This window comes from Buteo buteo, chromosome 10 (assembly GCF_964188355.1).
Source record: "Buteo buteo chromosome 10, bButBut1.hap1.1, whole genome shotgun sequence".
Taxonomy (NCBI): domain Eukaryota; kingdom Metazoa; phylum Chordata; class Aves; order Accipitriformes; family Accipitridae; genus Buteo; species Buteo buteo.
Window position 1 is genome coordinate 25963996 of NC_134180.1, and position 18405 is coordinate 25982400.

Consider the following 18405-nt stretch of genomic DNA (forward strand, 5'->3'; position numbering starts at 1 on the left):
AGCGCTAAGAGTTACCATGACTTCTAAGGGATGTATAGGTGATGAGAACAGTAGAGCAGCACAAACCCGTCCTTGTCGTCCTAAGACACTGCGTCGGAAACTAATTCTCAGCTCATCCTTGCTGAAGGAGAAAATTACTGTCGAGCTGCGTGATGGGTGGAAAGGCCTCCTCACCCACGATGTGGCTCCCTCAATGACAGTTTGCTCCAAAATTCAGTAGTCTTGACGTTGCTGAAAATGGGAGTTTTGACAAGCTTAAAAGCGTGTTCTGTACTGAAGGACACCTTCTGTCATCTTCTACCGTCAAGTGGCAAACGCTGCCTGGTCTGGACTATTTTGCTCAGCGCACACGGTGTCACCGTGCGGCGTTGACCGAGACTCACTCGGACTTCGGCTTTCGGATGCCACTACCGCGCTTCCCAAGAAAGCGCGCTGCGGTCGCTGCGCTGAGGGGGCGGCCCCGGCCTCGCTCCCTCCCGGGGCGGCTGCAGCGGCCGCGCCGGCAGCCGAGCGGGGCTCGGGAGGTCTTCGACATCCGCCCGGGGGGACCCTGCCCTCGGACCGCGTAGGCGCAGAGCGGCTAGTGCCTACCGCCTGCTACGGTGAGCGCGCGGCATCGCGTACGCGTCCAAACGCGATCAGCGGGCGTGATACGCCAACCGCTTAGCGTATTTCTCTGCGCGGAGCGCTTAGAGCGGTCGCTAACGAAGGCCGGGGAGGGCGCCGCTCTCCGGCGCTGCCGCGTGCGGGGTCTATCGCCGTCGTGCCCCCCGGCCCCCATTCGCGGCTGTGGGGGTTTGAGGCGCGCGGGGTGCGGCCGGCCCCCGCTCGTGGCCGGCCCGACCGTCACGCTCCCCTCGCGGGAGGGAAGTGTGCGTGCGGGTGTCCGTCTGTGCGCTCAGGTGCGGGCCGGGGGCGCGCGGGACCCGGGCCGCGCGCGCGCGGCGGCAGCGGCGGGCGCGAGGGGCGGGCGCGGGCGGCCGTCACGGCGCCGTCCCCGCCCCGCGCCCAATGGTGGCGCGGCGCCGCCCGCCGCCCGCCCGCCCCGCCCCGCCGTGTGCGCGGCGCTGCCGCGCCATGGGGTTACTCGCGGGCTGGGGGCCGGGCGGGCGGCTGCGCGCCTCCTCCTCCCGCGCACCGCGGGCCGGGCAGTAGTGGCCGGCGCTGGGCGGCCTCGCCGAGGGCTGCCCTCCCCTCCTCTCTCCTCCCGTCCCGTCCCGTCCCGTCCCCTCCCGGCCGGCCGGCGCCCATGGCGTAGCCGCGCTGCTGCGCGCCTGCCCCCGCGGGACGCGGCGTGGACAGACCTCCTGCCGGGTAGGTGCGGCGGCCGCGACCCCCGCGCCGTCGGCGGGCGGCCCGGGCCGGGTGGAGGCGCCGGGCGCCCCGCGGGGACGCGCCGGCCGTTGGGGCGGTCGCGGGGCGTGCGCCCCGCGGCGCGTCAGCCTGCGCGGGGCTGAGCGGGGGGCAGCAGCGGGCGGCGGCGCTGGGCGCGGCGGCAGGGCCCCCGGAGGGTCCCCGGGGGGGGTGGGCCGCCGGCCTCCGCGGAGCTGCCGGGCTCAGGGGTGCGGGACCTGCGAGGGGGTGGGACGGGCAGTGTCCGCGCGTGGGCGGTGAGGCGCGCTAGCAGCGGCTCGCCGGTCCGGACCGTGCAAACGTGCAGGCTCCGTGTGAGAATTCAGTGGAGAGGCGTGAGGTGGGCTTCCGGCGGGTAGAAGCCGCAGGTGTCCCGAGGAAAATCATTTGCGCCAGGCCGGCTGGTACCTGCTGGGCGAGTTCCTCACGGGCACCGAGAGAAATCCTTTGCAGATGCTAACGCTGCTGTGCCTATGGGGGTCATCGTACCCTCAAGGAGGCCAGCTGGGAACTTAGTAATATACTAGCAGAGTACATTCAGTGTGTGGGAGGAAAACGCCAAGGCCCCTATCCTGTCGCTTTGTTACAGTTTCACTGAGGAGTTTTTGACCTGTGGGATTTACCCTTGCGTGTTTTGCAGGGGATGTGCTGGAGTCGATGGGCTGCAGCCTTCTGAGTTCGTCTCTCCTAGCAATAACAATAATGTGCCGTTAAAGTTAGATGTAAATTAAGTAACTTTTCCAACTTTTCCCAGTTTCAGATGCACTTGTAGTTCCAAAGTTATTGTCGTTGAAGTCAAACAGTATGGGAGATGATACTTCTTGTCTTTTTCAAAAGAAAGGACTTCAGGTGTCGCTGCGTGCGTGGTTATGCCTTTTCCACTTGCTGTGGATGTAACCAGATGTAAATCTATTTATCTCAGTTGTGTTTAGCTGTTATAATTTACTTGCCATCATTTATTATTTCCTTCTCAAACGTATGGTCATCAGCCCAGTCCAGTTTTGACAGAAACCTCTTGACAGGGTTTGTAACCAGTTAGAGAGAGACTGGGATGAACAAGTGCCATGGTTTTGTTCTAAGAAAGAAATTTTCCTGGTTGGGTCTGTATTTACCCCAAACTAAGTATTTATTTACTTTTTTTGGATGAGGCCAAGCAGGCTGATAGTAGACCTCCTCTGGGGAGAAAACCCAAAGTAAGAGAGCCACCTGCTCTACTATTAGGTTTGGCTCATAGTGACTTGGAGCACTGTTGCTATCATAGTCTCACACGGGGAAGACTTTAAAACTACACATGTAAATACAACTTCTTCCAATGACAAAATCTATTTGTTTATCACTTACTAGGAATACTTTATTTCCCTTACAGTCCGTGTTTTTTTCCATGGATGCCAGGGACAACATGAGTTGGTAGCTGTGTTTTAATTAGCCCTGCACAGGTGTCCTGTCAAAGTATTTCTAACAAGAGTGTTAGCAAAATGTTAATGGAAGATGCTTATTCATTTGAAGAGCTCCAGTTTAACCCATGAAAGCTTACAGGGCTTGAATTCTAGCTGAGGAGGAGCTGCTCTTGTTAGGAGGCAGACCTGGGCCGACACCAACTGCTGCTGCCGGTGCTCTGCATTCCCGGCTAGCTGGGGGAGGAAGGGAGGGACGGGTGTTGGAGGGGGGGCAGGTTGTTGGCTTCCTTCAGTGAAGAGTCCTTTACTCTGAAACTTGCTTCCCCCAATTGTTTGCTATAGTCCAACCTTGTTAAGTTTAAAGTGACACTTCAAATTTTTCTCTTCTGCTGTGCTTTCTCTCTTTGGGGAGGTCTTGTTTGGTCATTGATTCTGATGCACATTTTGTGTGTCCTGAGCCTCATTTAGTCAGAGTGTCTAAATGATATCTACCATGGATGTGATTTCTTTTAGAAAGTAAGTTTAAATTTTTGTTCTCTGGCATGCAAAACATCTTTTAAGACCCCGGCATCTTGATGCCTACCTCTGGGAACAGTGTTTTGAAGTTAATTGCTAAACCAGCAGGGGGAACACAAAACTTTCTATGAAGTCTCCCTTCCTAGCACAGTTGCAATTTCTTAAAACTTTGGGCCTATACTTTTGATAGTATTTCTTTAGAAGATGAGTGTCAATTTACTTGAAAAAAACCCCTCACAGCCATACATTGGAATAAACACGTTATTTTTGAATGCTTGTTTATTAGTTTGCTCTAGCAGGCATGTCTCCCACTCTTCTGAATGGAATTTTTGTCATGTTAGCCAGAACTGAACTTGAAAAAACATTTGAGGTTTATTTAAGTGAAATTTCTCTTTGAAGATGTTTGAGGTGAATTAATTAAACCCAAGAAATGATATTTTGAGTAATCCTGTAAAGTGTTAGATAATGAGCTAGACAAAATATTTTTACGGTAAAACTATTACTGAATCAAAGTTATGATTTTATGTAGAAATCTTGAGAGCTAAGGTTGAGTTGCAAAAAAATTGAATTCTCACAAGAAACTATTCCTAGTATTTAGGGTTTTCATAAGAGAGATTATTTTTAGATATTCTCTTAGGTTTTTAAGAAGTCATTACTAGCTTATTTTTGTAAAGATCAACTGACGCTCCCAGCACAGATCAATAATGATTTTTCTTTTTGATTTCTATTGGCGTAACAATTGACTACATCTTTTGTGCCAGGAATGCTGAATGTAAAGGCTGTTGCCAGAGAAGGTTATCTGGATGACACGCACTGATCCATATTGCTTTCTAGACTGTGAAGTCTGATGCAGCCAAATGGCAAATACTTAAAGGTATGGGTATACAAACAGATTGCTGAATGCTAAGTGAAGAATGGGAATTTGCAGCATGTCAGCTATTCCCCAGTAAGAGCCAGGGAATGGACTCTTACCCTGCAGTAAATGTGAGATATCTTGCTGCTCATACTTGGGGTTAAGCTGTCTTTTACTGATGGTGGGGTAAAAACATGCCTGGGAGCATTTGCCACGGAGTAACTGATTTGCTACTTGTGAGTGATAACAATTGTATATTCTCCTAGCATTAAGTCTTGGAGCAAGTGGAGGCAAAATATAGTTCAATTGAAATCAACAGTCCCAGGTCAGGTTTAAAGGAAGCTCCTCTGGTTCTGGAATGGCACTGACTGCATACCAAGGTATTAAATGAATATGAATTTTCTTCCCATTGTTTCAGTGACCAGCTATACGTGTATTCCAATGGCCACGCATTCTTTTCTAAGACCGTTATCTGACATTGCCAGATACTGAAGGTACAAAATGATGCATGTTAAGTTCCATTGACAATCTCCCTCTTCCATCATTTTTGTGGAATCACAAAACTTTCTCCTCTATATGGTTCTCTGAGATGCTGAGGTACCTGGTTTGTAAAGTCAAAGTGAGATTTCTGTTTTAATGTTATTTGCAAATAGCACTAAAGCCTTGCCTAATTTGTCTTAAAATTCTTTTGTTTGATATCTCCAATAATATTCTGTTAACATTTAAGACAAATTACCAAGTCTTGGGCAATTTATATAGATCTCAGAAAATTCTCTGTTGGATACAGATTGCAAATATCTTTGCAATCACATTACTTTTGATCTAGTTCCACAAAATATTTGGGTATTATAAATAGGCATTACTTCTATAGCAGTAGTATTTGTGGTGTTTAACAGTGGTGTGCTAGTTTCTAGCCACTTCATGAATAGAAGCATGTTTTGCCATAAAAATGTACTAGCAAAGAAGTAGTGCAATTGGAATTGCTTTATCCATAACTGTGGATTCGCATTTTTATGTGCTGGCAGTCATCCAATAGAGCAGCATTTCTTGTGCTATTACAGCAACAATTAACTCTGTGGTAGCCAAAATGAAACAGATTTGCACATCTCTGGAAATCACTGAAAGAGGGAGTTTAAAGCTGCTACCTTGTATATAGCACATATTTTTTATTTCCCCTCTGGCAAAATAGATTTTGTTTTTAAAAGAACATCCTTTATGACCTTGAGTATCTAAATAGTCAGATTTGTCAGGTTCAGCAGAGAACATTTTATATATTGCATTGTAAGTGTTATATTGTTGAATTTACTGCTTACAAATAATTATGTCTGGCAAAATATGCTAGTTTGATGTATTTATAATGAAAAATGGATTTATTAAGGAAAATGTGAAAATCATTATTTTATGCTCATTCTGTGGATAGTACTTAAAATGAGCTATATCTGTTCATTATTAACAAATTTAATTCCATTATATTTAGCACTTCTCTTTAATAGTCTGCCTAATTTCAATACACTAGTTGGCCAAGTTCAGATTTTTTTTTTTTTCCTCTCTCTCTGTTGCAACATGTTGTAAGATTTTGGGAGTCAGCTGGAAAGGGCCCTTCTTTCAAATAAGTTTAGTTGTGACCTTGCAAGAGACCTGTTTAGATTGCAGGAGAATAGCTTACCTAGAGGTCATGGGTGAGAAACAGGTTAATTGTAGAGCTAACATGTATCGGTTGTTTTTCTGCACAGAAGGCAGTGATACATAAAGGTATTGTTAATGATGCTGGAAAAGAATGGCAATTCACTCATACTCTGATTTCCTTTGTAAGCATAGGCATATTCTGTTGGAACTCAGTGTAGGTTGATTGTGTGAGTTAGGGACAATAAAAAAAATCCCAAAGTATCCAGTGAGCTTACTGTATAGTATAGATCTGCTAAACACATGTATGTATTTGCCAAGAAGCTTAAGGTGGATCGAAGGTATGTCCTCTTTTGTCTTAGATTTATAGAAGTAATTTATAGACTATAGCCACATTTGACACAACGTGATTGAGAACTATGGTAGTATTTTATCATCAGTGGAATACTTTGTTTTTGGTAATGCTTTGAGTGAAGCAAAATTCTGTTTTGATTTACAAAACAGCTATTGTGGTATTTGAAAAGGCGGGTCTTCTTTTATTACACAAATGGACCAAGTCACTTCAGTATGTACAGCTCGTGCTATGTGATGGATTAGTTCCTCCCTCCAGTGTTTAAAATGACCAGTGTTTCTGAATACTTGTAGATCTGGTGGTTTGATTCACTCCAATGATGAGGTATGGTGATTTCCTTCTGGAAAATTATATGGGAGTATATCTCCATTCCGAGTGGAACGTGCCAGTGATGCATATCTTGATTGAAACAAATCCTCATCACAGTGCTTATAAATGATAATTTTTATGAAAAAAGTTTTGCCTTGACCTGAATGTGCTTCTCTGCCCAACAAATTAAATTACACTGGTTATTTGGCAGACAGCTAGGGAGAGGGTAGACTACTCCTACGCAAAGGGAAGCTCCTTTTGACTCATTCTTTTAACTGTGTGGCACTTTAAGGTCTTCCTTGTTTGTGTGGGAGAAGTTTCCTATCTTACAGATGTGCATCTGAAAATTTAGTGGCTAACAGCTAACTTTTGATAAATGTGTTTATCTTGTGTTCTTGTTTAGCAACCTAAAGAAATAATCTATTAATCTACCTGCTTTCTAGAGTAGGCCTTATTCTAGAGAGCAAAATTTAATACACACTTTTGGTTTTTTGTTGTTGTTTTTTCCAAAATGTGGTTTTGATAATGCATGTGATTAAAGTACCTAGTAGTTAATATTCTGACCTGTTAATTTACATCTTGTAGTATCTTACAGCTAGCGACAGTGGGGAGGGCTGATTTGTATCACCTCGTCCAATTCCGCTGTAATGGGAAACGCAGATTTTCAATCCTGTTCAATTTGCTGACCACCATTTTTTTTTTTTTATCTTTCCCCTCCCGCAAAGAGAATTGCATCCTTATGTAGTGAATTTATGCTTAATGCCATAGTCTTCCTTTTCATTATTACCCCTTGTGGGTTTCTCACGATTAACCCAGAGAATTTCAGGTATTTATAGGCCATGGTTTCAAAACCACTTTTCTACATGTATAGAGGTCACTTCAAGATTTTAAATCCAACAGAGACTGATTTAGCTTTTTTCCTGGTAGAAAGGTTCCAGCTAGAATATTTCTAGATACAGTTTTAGGGTTTTGCAGTTTAGTCTTGAAAAAATAACAGCACCAAGGATTCACTGACAGCATAATTTGCTGAGATCTCTTACCCTGAGTGGAAGAAGTCTTGCTGAGTTGTTGGTAACTTTCCATCCTGCTGTGGTTCCTTCTCCACAAGGAGTTGCCTTCCCTAGGGTTATATCTGTCTTGATAGGTACATTAGAGCCGTTATCTGTTTAGTTTAGGTGTGCAATTAGAAACGGAGCCAAGTAAAACTTAAGATAAATGAAATCTGTGTGAGGATGTTGGCCGCTACTGTGTTTATGAAGAGTAAGATAGTCCACTGCCAGGAAACCTATTCTGTTTCCAATTAGAAACCATTAAAAAAAAATAATTAGGCCAAAGAAATTTAACTATGAGGAAGGAAAGTTGTAGTGATTTGTTTCATGCAATTTATGATCTTGTTCAGCCTGAAGATTCCTGTGCACTAGAAATGTTGTTGTTTCCAGGTAAACTTTCCAGAAGCAGCAAGTCCCATTTAAAAAAACATGAGCCTGGTCCCTGTTAGTTTTGGTGAGATATTACTGGTTGAGTTCATTGGGAACCTATGTTTTATTTAAATGTAGATTTGAGACTTATAGATTTCTTGGGCTGCCATGAAAACTTTAACTCAGTCTATGTATGTAAATTTCTAGAAGTCTCTGCTTTTTTCTTCTTCCTGCTACCTGAATGTTCATCAGGAAGATGGCATATAATTGTGCCACTGGTATTCCCTGATACGAGCAGTGAGATTTTTTTCATCCATCTTCTAACTAGAAGATGGAAACAGAACTGCCTAAAGTAGTATTGCCTTTCTAGGTAGGTATTATGGGGGGATTGCTATGGCCATGTTGAGGTCCTGTGACAACTTTTTTGCTTGTGAAAAAATAGACTAACTGCAAGTTGCACAGAAAATACGTGGCAGAAGCTGGTACTAGATTGCAGATTGCTCGAGCCGTTATAGTATAAGAACTGTACAGCATCCCAACATCTTGTTTTCTCTGCTCCCTTTAGAGATGCTCTGATGCAGGATGTCCCTGAGGGCTCTACGTTGAAGTAAAAAAGTTCTAATTTGGTACTCAAGTTGTATGAAGGCTGTCTTTGTTAAAATGTGTCTTCAGTGCCACGTGCGCTCCCTTCTGTAGAGATTTGGTAACCTCTAGGAATTTCTGCTGTTGTCAAAAAGGAATCTGTTCCAGTCTCCTCCCCGCGGAAGAGTGTTGTGTACTCCTTCCACTAAAAGACTCCCGAATGCACTTCCTTCCCTTCCACCTATTGAAACCCTCCTACATCCTGATCCTGTAAGAGGCTATTCTCTTGTTTACACTTGGTAAGCAAAACCTTGCCCCTCAGCCTATAAAGATTCAGCTGCATACCTCCCTGTGTTCGGGGGAAGGGAAATCCTGGGAACATAGAACAGTATGATTTTTGCCCTGTGTCTGTAAACTGTCTCTTACTTTTGTGCTATATTGTGCAATGATTATTCAGCTGAAACTTCCACAGTGTCTGGTGTCATGACTTTATTTTTCTGATCTAGACTCACAGCAATTCAAGTCAGGTGATTAAAAAAAAAAAACCCAAAAAACCCATTAGGAAGCTGAAGGGAAAGTTGGTTATGAAATGATACTGAGAATAGACACTCTCATCCACACCAGAGCTCCATGCCGGCTGTGGGCAAAATACATACCAGGTAACAAAACCAACCTGGGTAAACTGTTACTAAAAAGGTGGAATGATTTCACATCTTTTATGGACTCATTTGTGTGTATTTTGTGGCTTCCTGTAATTTGACAGGCTACATTGTAATACATTAATAAGAAAATAAATAAACAAAATGTTAAAACAAAAATCACATGGTATAGAGGGGCACAATTGCTAAATGGCATAAAACATCTTCCCTTGGCACTTGTCCAGTTCCCATAGCCTTTAACTATGACTTGTTGAAATGTCCCATTACAAGCACAGCAGCATGTGAACTGCAGGACATCAGAGTTACTTTTTCCCTGGGCTTTTGATACGTCAGGATTTTTAGTTTTATTACTGTTCATATATTCCCTGAAAACGAAACCAATTTGTTGTTTCTAAACCAGAATCTGTCCCCTTAATAGTTTATGAATAAGTTACTGTTTTGAGTTGTGAATGGTGGAACTTCATATATATGCCTTGGACATGGGCATTAAAAAAATACATACACATTTTCAATTCCACATCAATATTTGCTGACCCCATTAGTCAGCTTTTTGATCTGTACGTGTGCAAATCACACAGAAATGATGGAGGATAAATAACATATTTCTTTTTTCTTAGATGACAAAATGCATATTTAATAGCAGTGGGGTTATAAATAAACTCTCAAAAATTGTTCTGAGTTTATAGAACTGCTCATGTAGTTATCCATTTCTGTTTTGGTTTTTCTTTTTATTTCTTTTTTTTTTTTATTGAGCTTGAGTGTACTTGATTACAAATGATTGCCTTTTCTACTTACGTGTGGAATGCATGTATTCATTGCATCCGCATAGGGAACCAACATGGACAAATGGGAGAAAAACTGGTTAAATGAGTTAAATGGTTGCCATGCGTAAAACAAACAAACAAAAAGTGAAAAAGCTTTGGCTGTGAAGGCCGCCTTGGATGGCCTAGAAACTTGGGTTCACGTTGCTATGGCAAAACAACACAAAGGGATAGATCTTGTTGGCTTTGCTCAAGTATCCCCATTCACTTCAGTGGGACTTGTGATGTGACTTACAGGAGGAGGAGGATTTTTGGCTTGCTTTGGTAGAGAAGCGTCTGTTAGCAGTGTTGTAGAGAGCTGTGCAACCTCTGGCACCGTGCATGGAAAGAGAAGGGAATTACCAGAGTCCATGTCGATAAGGAGGAGAGGAAGTGGAAGTTATTCTTCAGGCAGTAAAGGAAAAGGTTAGACAACAAGGAGGATAGAGTTAAGGGAAGGGAAGAACTTGTATGGGAAAGGTAGGTGGTGATTAAAGAAACAGATGGAGACTATTGGGGAAAAGGCTTAAGGGAACAGAAATAAAGGGGGAATATAAAGCAATAAGAACCCAATTCAGCAATAAATGTGGCAAATTCCTATGCTATAGAAGCCTTTAATAGGAAACAGAAACATCCTTAAATCTGTGACTGTGGCCACCTGCAGGCATATATATTGCTAGGTTAGACTGTGCAGAGAAGCTTTGAAAAAGTAGGCAAAAATAAATTTACCAGGAGAAGAAAAGTGGGCAAAAATTGAAGCTAATGAGACCACTGATCTCAAGAAGAATAATACGTAATAGGTATTTTGCTAGAAGTACAGAAGCAAGCTGCGTAGAAAGGTGCTCAAATGGTCTGAAGACAGAGCTTAATCCTAGGGCTTATACTTGGTCATTTTCATGTGTAGTTCTTCAAGCACTTCAGAGCAGAGTCCTGTCCCCATTATGGAGAGCAGTAAGCAGGTGTGGGGGTGGATACCTTTCTGCTGGCAGCAGAACAGCACAGAGTGCGATTTCTTAGTAACAAGCCGTAGACAATCCATAGACCACAGAGCCTTTCATCCTGGTAACTCCTGTCAGTGAGGTCTGGGAAATCCTTAGTGGAAAGGTGTTTTTTTAAGAGTAAGCAGCATGCTTCTAACTTCTGAATTCTTTGGTCATGTTGTAGTATTAAAGGTAACTTTTTAGTTTGAAGGATAGCTTTAAAAAAAATCCACAAAAGACTGGAATTCTGAGGAACATGAGTAGCAGATTTTTTTACAAAGAAAAAATATTTTGGTTAAGGTAACGGTAGTGTACTGAAGTGATTTGTGTTTTGTGCTTATTGCTGATAGCTCTAACAAAGTCAGATCCTTTTAAATACCATTGAGTTTAAGGAGCCTTTGTTGTCCTGTAGCTTCGAGTAGCAATGAGATCTGTCCTTCTGTGGCTAGCCTTCAATGTGTCCTGGTGTCATCCAAAAGCATTATATTTTTCACTGTTTTCTAGCTAAGCTTTATGCATTAAAATTCTCATGGACATTAGAGGCTCCTACTTTAAACCAGATTAAAACCTCATATTTCCTCCTCTTCTTGTCCTCCTGTACTTCAAAATGTGTTTCCCCCCTTCTACTCCCTCAGTCTTCTTTCAAACCTAATAAAATCTAGTAGTAGTAACATTTTTCCTGATGTTCCCAGTAGCACTCATTCCTGATTGCATCTGCAAAATGATACTTCTCAATGAAACAGGCTCTTTTGTGCTTTTTAGATACTTGCTTTTATTGGGACTAGTGGCCTTTGTGACAGCAAACTTCAGTGAAAATGACCCCAGCAGACTGTGCCTCTTAGTCTTCAATGGCTCTGGCTGCAGATGCCCTCTTTTGCCAGCCTTTCTTGCAGCTTGTAGTAGTATAAAGCATTGGCATGAAAACTATGTTTAGTAAACCCGAAGCTCTCATGTCATCTTCTCTTCCTCGTTGGGATTTTTTGGTTATACTTTTAATATGCCCTTTTGTGACCTCAGTTACAAAAATAGCTACCCAGATATACCCCAAAGGAAAAGAAGATTCTCTCGGAAATTTCTTTTGAATCTCAAATTGACTAGCAGTTTTGTTTACTTTTTGGATAAATAGCTTAGGTTCCCAATCCCTTTGCACAGCTTTCTTCTCTTATTTCAAAGGAAACGTCCTGCTATTCTGTGGACTGCCTCAACTTTTCCTAGTTTGCAGGCTTCGCATGTTCTTCTAGTGACAGCAAGTTTCACACTAAAGCAGAATCTGGCATGTTTTGCACCACAGCTGAATTTTTCTCACCTATTTTCATATTAATTTCTCCTTGGCACTGTCAAATGGTCAGATAATAGCAGCTTCATTGCTGACTTCTGTCACAGGTGAGGATGATCAGATTTTCCAAAATACTGACAAATTGTCTGCTTAGTAGGTTTATCATTAAATGAATTATTAGTAGAATTTTCATCTGTGCTTTTTGACTTGAATTGCTGCTGTGTAGCTAGCAGTTTGGATATCATCCATCCTAAATTCATGAAACTCTGTCGGTTTGTCACCTTTCCACAACATCTTTCAAGATTTGAAATTTGCCCTCCTTTTTAAGTTTGTGAATGCATATCTTCAAGCAAGTGAGCCCTTTCTTTAGAAAGCTCTTCCAAATTTTCATTTATGTCTGCATTAGTCAGCCTTCACGAGCTGGCAGAATTGGAGTAGAAACCTAGGGCTTTGTGATCGTATAGTGTGTGCTCTGAGTTATACCTTGTAGATGTTATTGGCCAGTGGGTTGTGGTAGGAATCAAATCACTCTTTCTTTTTTTTTTTTTTTTTTTTTTACAGATGGAAATATGTATGTATTCTTTCTCCCTTTTAAATAATCTTTCCCAAATCAAAGTTGAATCGAAACTTGGCCTTTTAACATACTTAGGTGCTTGGCACAGAATGGGATTCTCAGCTGCTCTCAGCAGCATCACTTTATCTCCAGTTCTTTCCCTGTGCTCCCTATTTCTGCACACCCTATTGTGTGCCTTGTAAAAATGTCACTGAAGAATGAGAGGTTTGTGCTGATGGAAGAGTGATCTAAGTAATGTTTTGTGTTTTCCTACTTAGTATATTACTGAGTGTATGTGCTTGTAGTTGCTCTTTTTCTGCTTTTTCTTTTGTTCCTCCTTCTTGATGAAATGGTCTTATGTGCAAACAGGCCATGAATAAGCATTCTGACACTTGAGTTCCTGACATATAACATCTTGCAGGACATTATGATGGTCTTTTCTAGCCAGTGTTAGCTATAAACCTCATGATTTGCTGTATTTGATAATTTTTCTTTGTGGCAGCATTTAAAAATTGAGTTAGCAACTAAATACTCTCACTGAGTAAATTTAGGTTTCTTTTCATCTAGAGACATAGCAACAAATTATTCCAGCTTACGTTTGACTTCCCAAATGATGTTCAATATCTGTCATAAATTCCTTATGGCTTGCTGTTTTGGCATTAAACCTGTTTGATTTGGATTTTCAAGTTCAAAAACTTGTGTGTTAAATAATTGTCCAACACTCTTGTCAACAGTTTATTATTTCCGTTTAATAAAGGTTGGCCTTAATTTACCATAAAGTTCAGTATCCCTCATGGATTTGAGGGTTTAGCTATATAACCTTAGACTCTAGGGGGAGATGAGAGATACCTAGGAACTCATTGAATGCTTCCAGTAGATTCAGGATGTATAATTTTTACAAGCCTTGTAAATTGCCCAAGGAAGCCGTCATTTTCTGAAGTTTTCCTGTTTTGAGCTGTCTCTAGCATTGGTTTTGTGTGTGTGTTCATCCTTCTCCAGAACTTTTTTTCTTGAAGATGAACCCATCTTCTACAAAATGTCATGGAAGAAATCTTTAGGTAAATCATGCTCGTTCGGGGTTTTAGGGTGGACTGCTTTATGAGGCTGTGTTGTTTGTCTTGTTATTAATGATAGAAATTCATTGCAGTGTCTTGTTACCTCAGTCATGTTGTGTGGTAGTATTGTAGTCTCACCCAATGTTTTTTTAAATGTATTGATCCTAGCAACCAGTGAAGAGAATAGTTTGTGCCAGAGAACCTGTAAGTGATGAAACATTCAACCTCAGTAACAGTGATATATTTTAAGACAGTATAAGCAAAATTATACAGAACTGATGTTGTTACACAAATGATATATAAGTAGGTATTCTCAAAACATTTTTTTTCTCTTAGATTAAGTAACCTCTATTCCTAAGTTCAGGGCCAGTTTGAAAAAAGGACAATGCATGGAAGAGAACAAAATGCAATTTGGGTTTTTTTTGCGGCTAAGGCTATTTTAAACATCCCTGGATAGTTTCACAGGTTCTTAATTTTTGAGGTCAAGGTTTTAGGTTAGTATGACTACCTATTTTCACAGATAGTGACAGTCTCATATAATTTTATTCTGATGGAAAAGAATCTCCAGTTTGGGATACCTAATCATACATTAGTCATACATAGCTTTGTGAATAGCAGATAACAAGATACCCATATCTTTTTCACTGTGCAAAGTGGTAAGTGTACCTCTTCAGAGTCAAGAGTCACTCCTTTTCCCCAGACTGAGTGCCAGTAGGTAGAAGATAAAGATTACCAGGTAGCATTACTAGAGTTACCATTTCTCTAAGGGTTTCCTCCGTTCACTGCTGTTGTCAGACAGTGTTTCCCAGCCACTGGAAGGGAGGGGATGAGGAGGTGCACAGGCAAGAGTACCAGTTACAGAATTTCAACCTTAAAATATCGTGTGTCAAAAGCAAATGTGCTCCTTATATGGGACGCTGAGCTTGAAAATGACTGTGTGAAACCTCATGTTGTGATAGATATTCAGCTCCTTCCTTGCCCTGTACATTTCTGTCCGACAGAAGTGTGGTGTCTGGGTGCTGCCAGCAGCCTGCAGAGCTGCGCCTGGGCTCTCCTCCCACGCAGGTGGGATCTGGGCCACCGCCAAGACTGGTCAGAGGTGCTGGGAGCTGGGTGCTGAGCGAAGGATTGGTTGGAGGCTGTAGTTCTGGCCTTGGGCACCAGCAGTCCTTTCTTGGTGGGTAGCTGCAGCTCCCCCCGCACAGGGCAGCGCCATCTCTGCCGAATAACCCGTGGAGAAATTCTGCAAAGCAGTTCCTGGTGTTTTCCTTGTAGCTGTAGGAGTGCTATCAGCAGGTATCTTGAAGTGCTGGTCTACGTGTGCGTTTTCCTTGTGCAGACTTTTGATCGTGCACAGCACGGCACACGCTGTGTAACAGAGCCTAGCCTTTTGTCTGACTTTGTACTTGATTCCATTTTAATATCAGCAAGAACCTTTTAAATGGTATTCGTGTTGTCATGGTTTAGATTTTGGTCCTGACTCAGCGTTTTGCTATCACTTAGGCCCATGATGGTTGTTTGTAACTGCTTGTATTGCTTTGTGGTGAGTGTTAGTGGTCGCTGAGGCACCATCCATCTGTCATCTGCTCCTGAAGGCTGGCAGTGAAGTAAAGTAGGTAAGAGTTTTATTTAATTGAATATGATACCAGTGTTCTGGTTCCTTACCTACGTGGTCTATATTCTCATTCTAGACATCTAGATAACTGAGAATAGACTTTAAAAAAAAGAAGTGGAAGAGGATATTGTGCATCTAGTGTTTCCCCTCAAAAATCTGTAGTGTGCATTCTGGGGTCAGAAATTCTGGGGTCAGAATTGTCGATGTTTTTCATGTCTGCAAGCATCAGCTGTATCATCATTTATTTGTATAGCACATTTAAGTTGTTTTACTGACCTGGTATATCATGTCTTAAAAACTCTTAAAATAAAGATTCTGAACAGTTATATATTTAGCGTCAAGTAGCAAAGTTTTCAGAATTTGTGATACTGAGAAATGATGAGTTAAATTTATCATGTTACCCATAAACCAGCTAGAGCACATATGAAACCTTTCTCCATGGTATGATAAAGGTAGCAGCGGATAAATAAACAAACAAATGTTTATATGTCCCAGAGAAAGTCTGAATACTTAAAATAAACATGTCTGAGGCTATGAGTACCATTGGCAGGCTTCAGCAGGACTTCAGTGTTAGTTGACAGGACGGACTCCGGGATTTCACTTTCAAGTAGATCACAACTTGCACAATGTATAATGTGAAAGAGCAACAGCTGCAAAGAAGTGCTGAAATGCAGGGGGGAAGAGTACTGAGCTATCAGTACCTAGGGTATCTGGCAATATAAAACGCACTCCTCTAGTCCTTTAAGACAGAATTCTGTTTCTCTTGTTACGAGAGAGAATGTTAAATATCTAGTAACATTTCTGTAAGTTATATCTGTATTAAAATGTATTTTTACTTTTTTTGGTAGGCAATTAAAAGTCTGGAAGATTTGATTTCAAAACACACCATAAATTTCAAAGGAAGTAAATCTACATGAAGAGCTACAAAGGGAGTTGATTTGAGAAGATACAGCGTTTGCAAAAATGTCTTCAAGTTGTGTGACTTCAGTGTTTGCTTTGATGATTTTGTGCTTTGCAGCTGCAGGTAGGTGACATTATGTAAATCATACATTCAGTGTAACTTATTTTATATATTCAGAATTATTAATCAAAAATACTTTTTCATGCTGGAAAAATGTAGGTCAGCTAAAGTTTATGTCTAGTTTTTATATGAAACTGTTGTGATCATAACTGCTGGTGTGGTGATGTGAGGAACAACGCTGTTGCTATAAGACCATTTTCTTGCACCAATGTTCTCCCTCAAAATCATTGAAGAACTGCAGTAGTAATGTAAATTATTTTGGTAATTTATTTGTTTATTTAAAAAAAAAGATAATTGCATGTTGCTCATATATTATGAAGGGGAAGGTTGCTATGGAAGCCTTTAGGAGTGGAAGCAGGGTAACTGTGCCAGCATGATACTGAGGCCGAGCTATTAGCTCTGTCAAGAGGCTGGATTTATTACCCTGGGTGCAGGGTTGTGCTGGTGAAGCTGACCTAGGATCTTTCTACAGAGAGGGTGTACCAACTCTGCTCAGTGCTGCCTTTAAGGTCTATAATCTGGAATTAAGTCCAGATCATTTTAGTTCATAAAAAAAATTCTGACAAAATCCCAGAACAGTTCATAAGAGGTCACTGAGTCTGTCCATTCTTCCTGCCCTGTTGGGATAAACCTCATCTCGGTCATTCCTGACAGTTGTCTAATCTATTTTAAAGATAACTGTCAATGGTGGTGGCAAAGACCTTTTAGTAACAGTTGTTAGTGTTACTGGAGGTCTCATAGGTTGGGAAGATGCGTTGCCATTTGTGGGGATTGTTCCTGTCCCATGTTTTGTCCTAGATAGGGATTTTTAAAACAGTGTGTTGCAATAACTTGTGACAGAGAAAGGAAAGATCTGTAGAGTTCAAGTACCTAACTTATATTGTAGTTTCTTCAAGTGCTGAAGTGATTCTTCTCGGTATGTTTGTTTGTCAAAGTTCTTCCTGTGGTTGCAAGGGGAAGCCTCTCCTTATGTGTCCAGCTTGCATACAGCGTGGGTCATTGGAGAAGAGGCCAAGTGGATATACAGTCAGTCAAAATGAGGTAGTGGGAAAAGTGGACAGATGGCTTGCTTAAATCTGAGATGTCCTCACTGTGGAAAAGATGACCAGCTTTGGAAGAGACAGAGCTGAGCAATTAAATGTGTTAAAATTTGGCTTCCTTTCATCGTCAGCATGGAAAATTATGTTGTTTCAAGCCCTCAAGCCTTGTGGGACTTTCTCCGGGGTTGACCTCCTGAAGGCATCCATCCAACATTAGTAACTTCAATTGTTTAATAGTACGTGATGCTAACATTTTGCAATAGCTTCATTACTGATGAACTTTCAGCAATACAGGGCGTGTCTGAGTGTGTCTGTGGCTTGAGCTGAGGACATGAACGCTGGTCTTGGCTGAGAGGAGTGATTACTTGGAGCAAATCTGTATCATTATAGATGCATAAAAATCTACTTTAAAAGAAAGTGCCAGTGTAGAAAATAAAAACTGTTTCTGTTAATCACAACCACAATTCCATTTTGCTGCTGAGGAGATTGCTTGCCTAAGTCAGCTTACCAGCTTTAATTAAAAACCACTAATTTAGAAAGATTATCAAACATAGTACTACTATTAGAAAGTTACTCAGTGTTCAGAAACCTTAGCATGTCTGTTCTGAAGTTTATTGTGGTTGTTTTGGTTTTACTCCCCAATTCTGTGTTTTCCTCTGGCAGCTATCCTTGAAACAAACTCTTAAAAAGCACTATGGCCTTGGATATGATCAGATGCTTATTCGTAAGTAGAGCCATAGGAGGATTTTGGCTGGAAGTCTAGTCCAGCTCTGTGCTCAGAGCAGGGCTAGATTCGAAGTTACTTCTTTGCACTATCTGCATGGGAAGAAGATAGCTGAAGGGAGTAGAAAGGGTCACAATTTGTTAGGGGGAGGTGAGGAAGCACTATCATTGTGATTTCTAGCTGTGCCTGTCCTGTGGGTTTTGGTTTTCTTCCATGCTTTTTATTTTTGCGATAAATTCTTAATAAGAACAACTAGTTAATGTCCTTTACAGAGTATCA

The 18405-nt window shown here is 41.9% G+C and overlaps 1 protein-coding gene across 2 annotated transcripts in view; it reads left to right on the forward strand.

The window, feature by feature from the left end:
• The first annotated feature begins 1092 nt into the window (after positions 1-1092).
• The window catches only part of TGFBR3 (transforming growth factor beta receptor 3), a 125535-nt gene continuing 108222 nt past the window's right edge, over positions 1093-18405 (forward strand). For both annotated transcript variants that reach the window (XM_075039018.1, XM_075039019.1), the window contains exons 1-2: positions 1093-1314; positions 16190-16365. In XM_075039018.1, the coding sequence (XP_074895119.1) occupies positions 16305-16365 (61 nt within the window). In that variant the 5' untranslated portion in view covers positions 1093-1314; positions 16190-16304. The remainder of the gene's footprint in view (positions 1315-16189; positions 16366-18405) is intronic.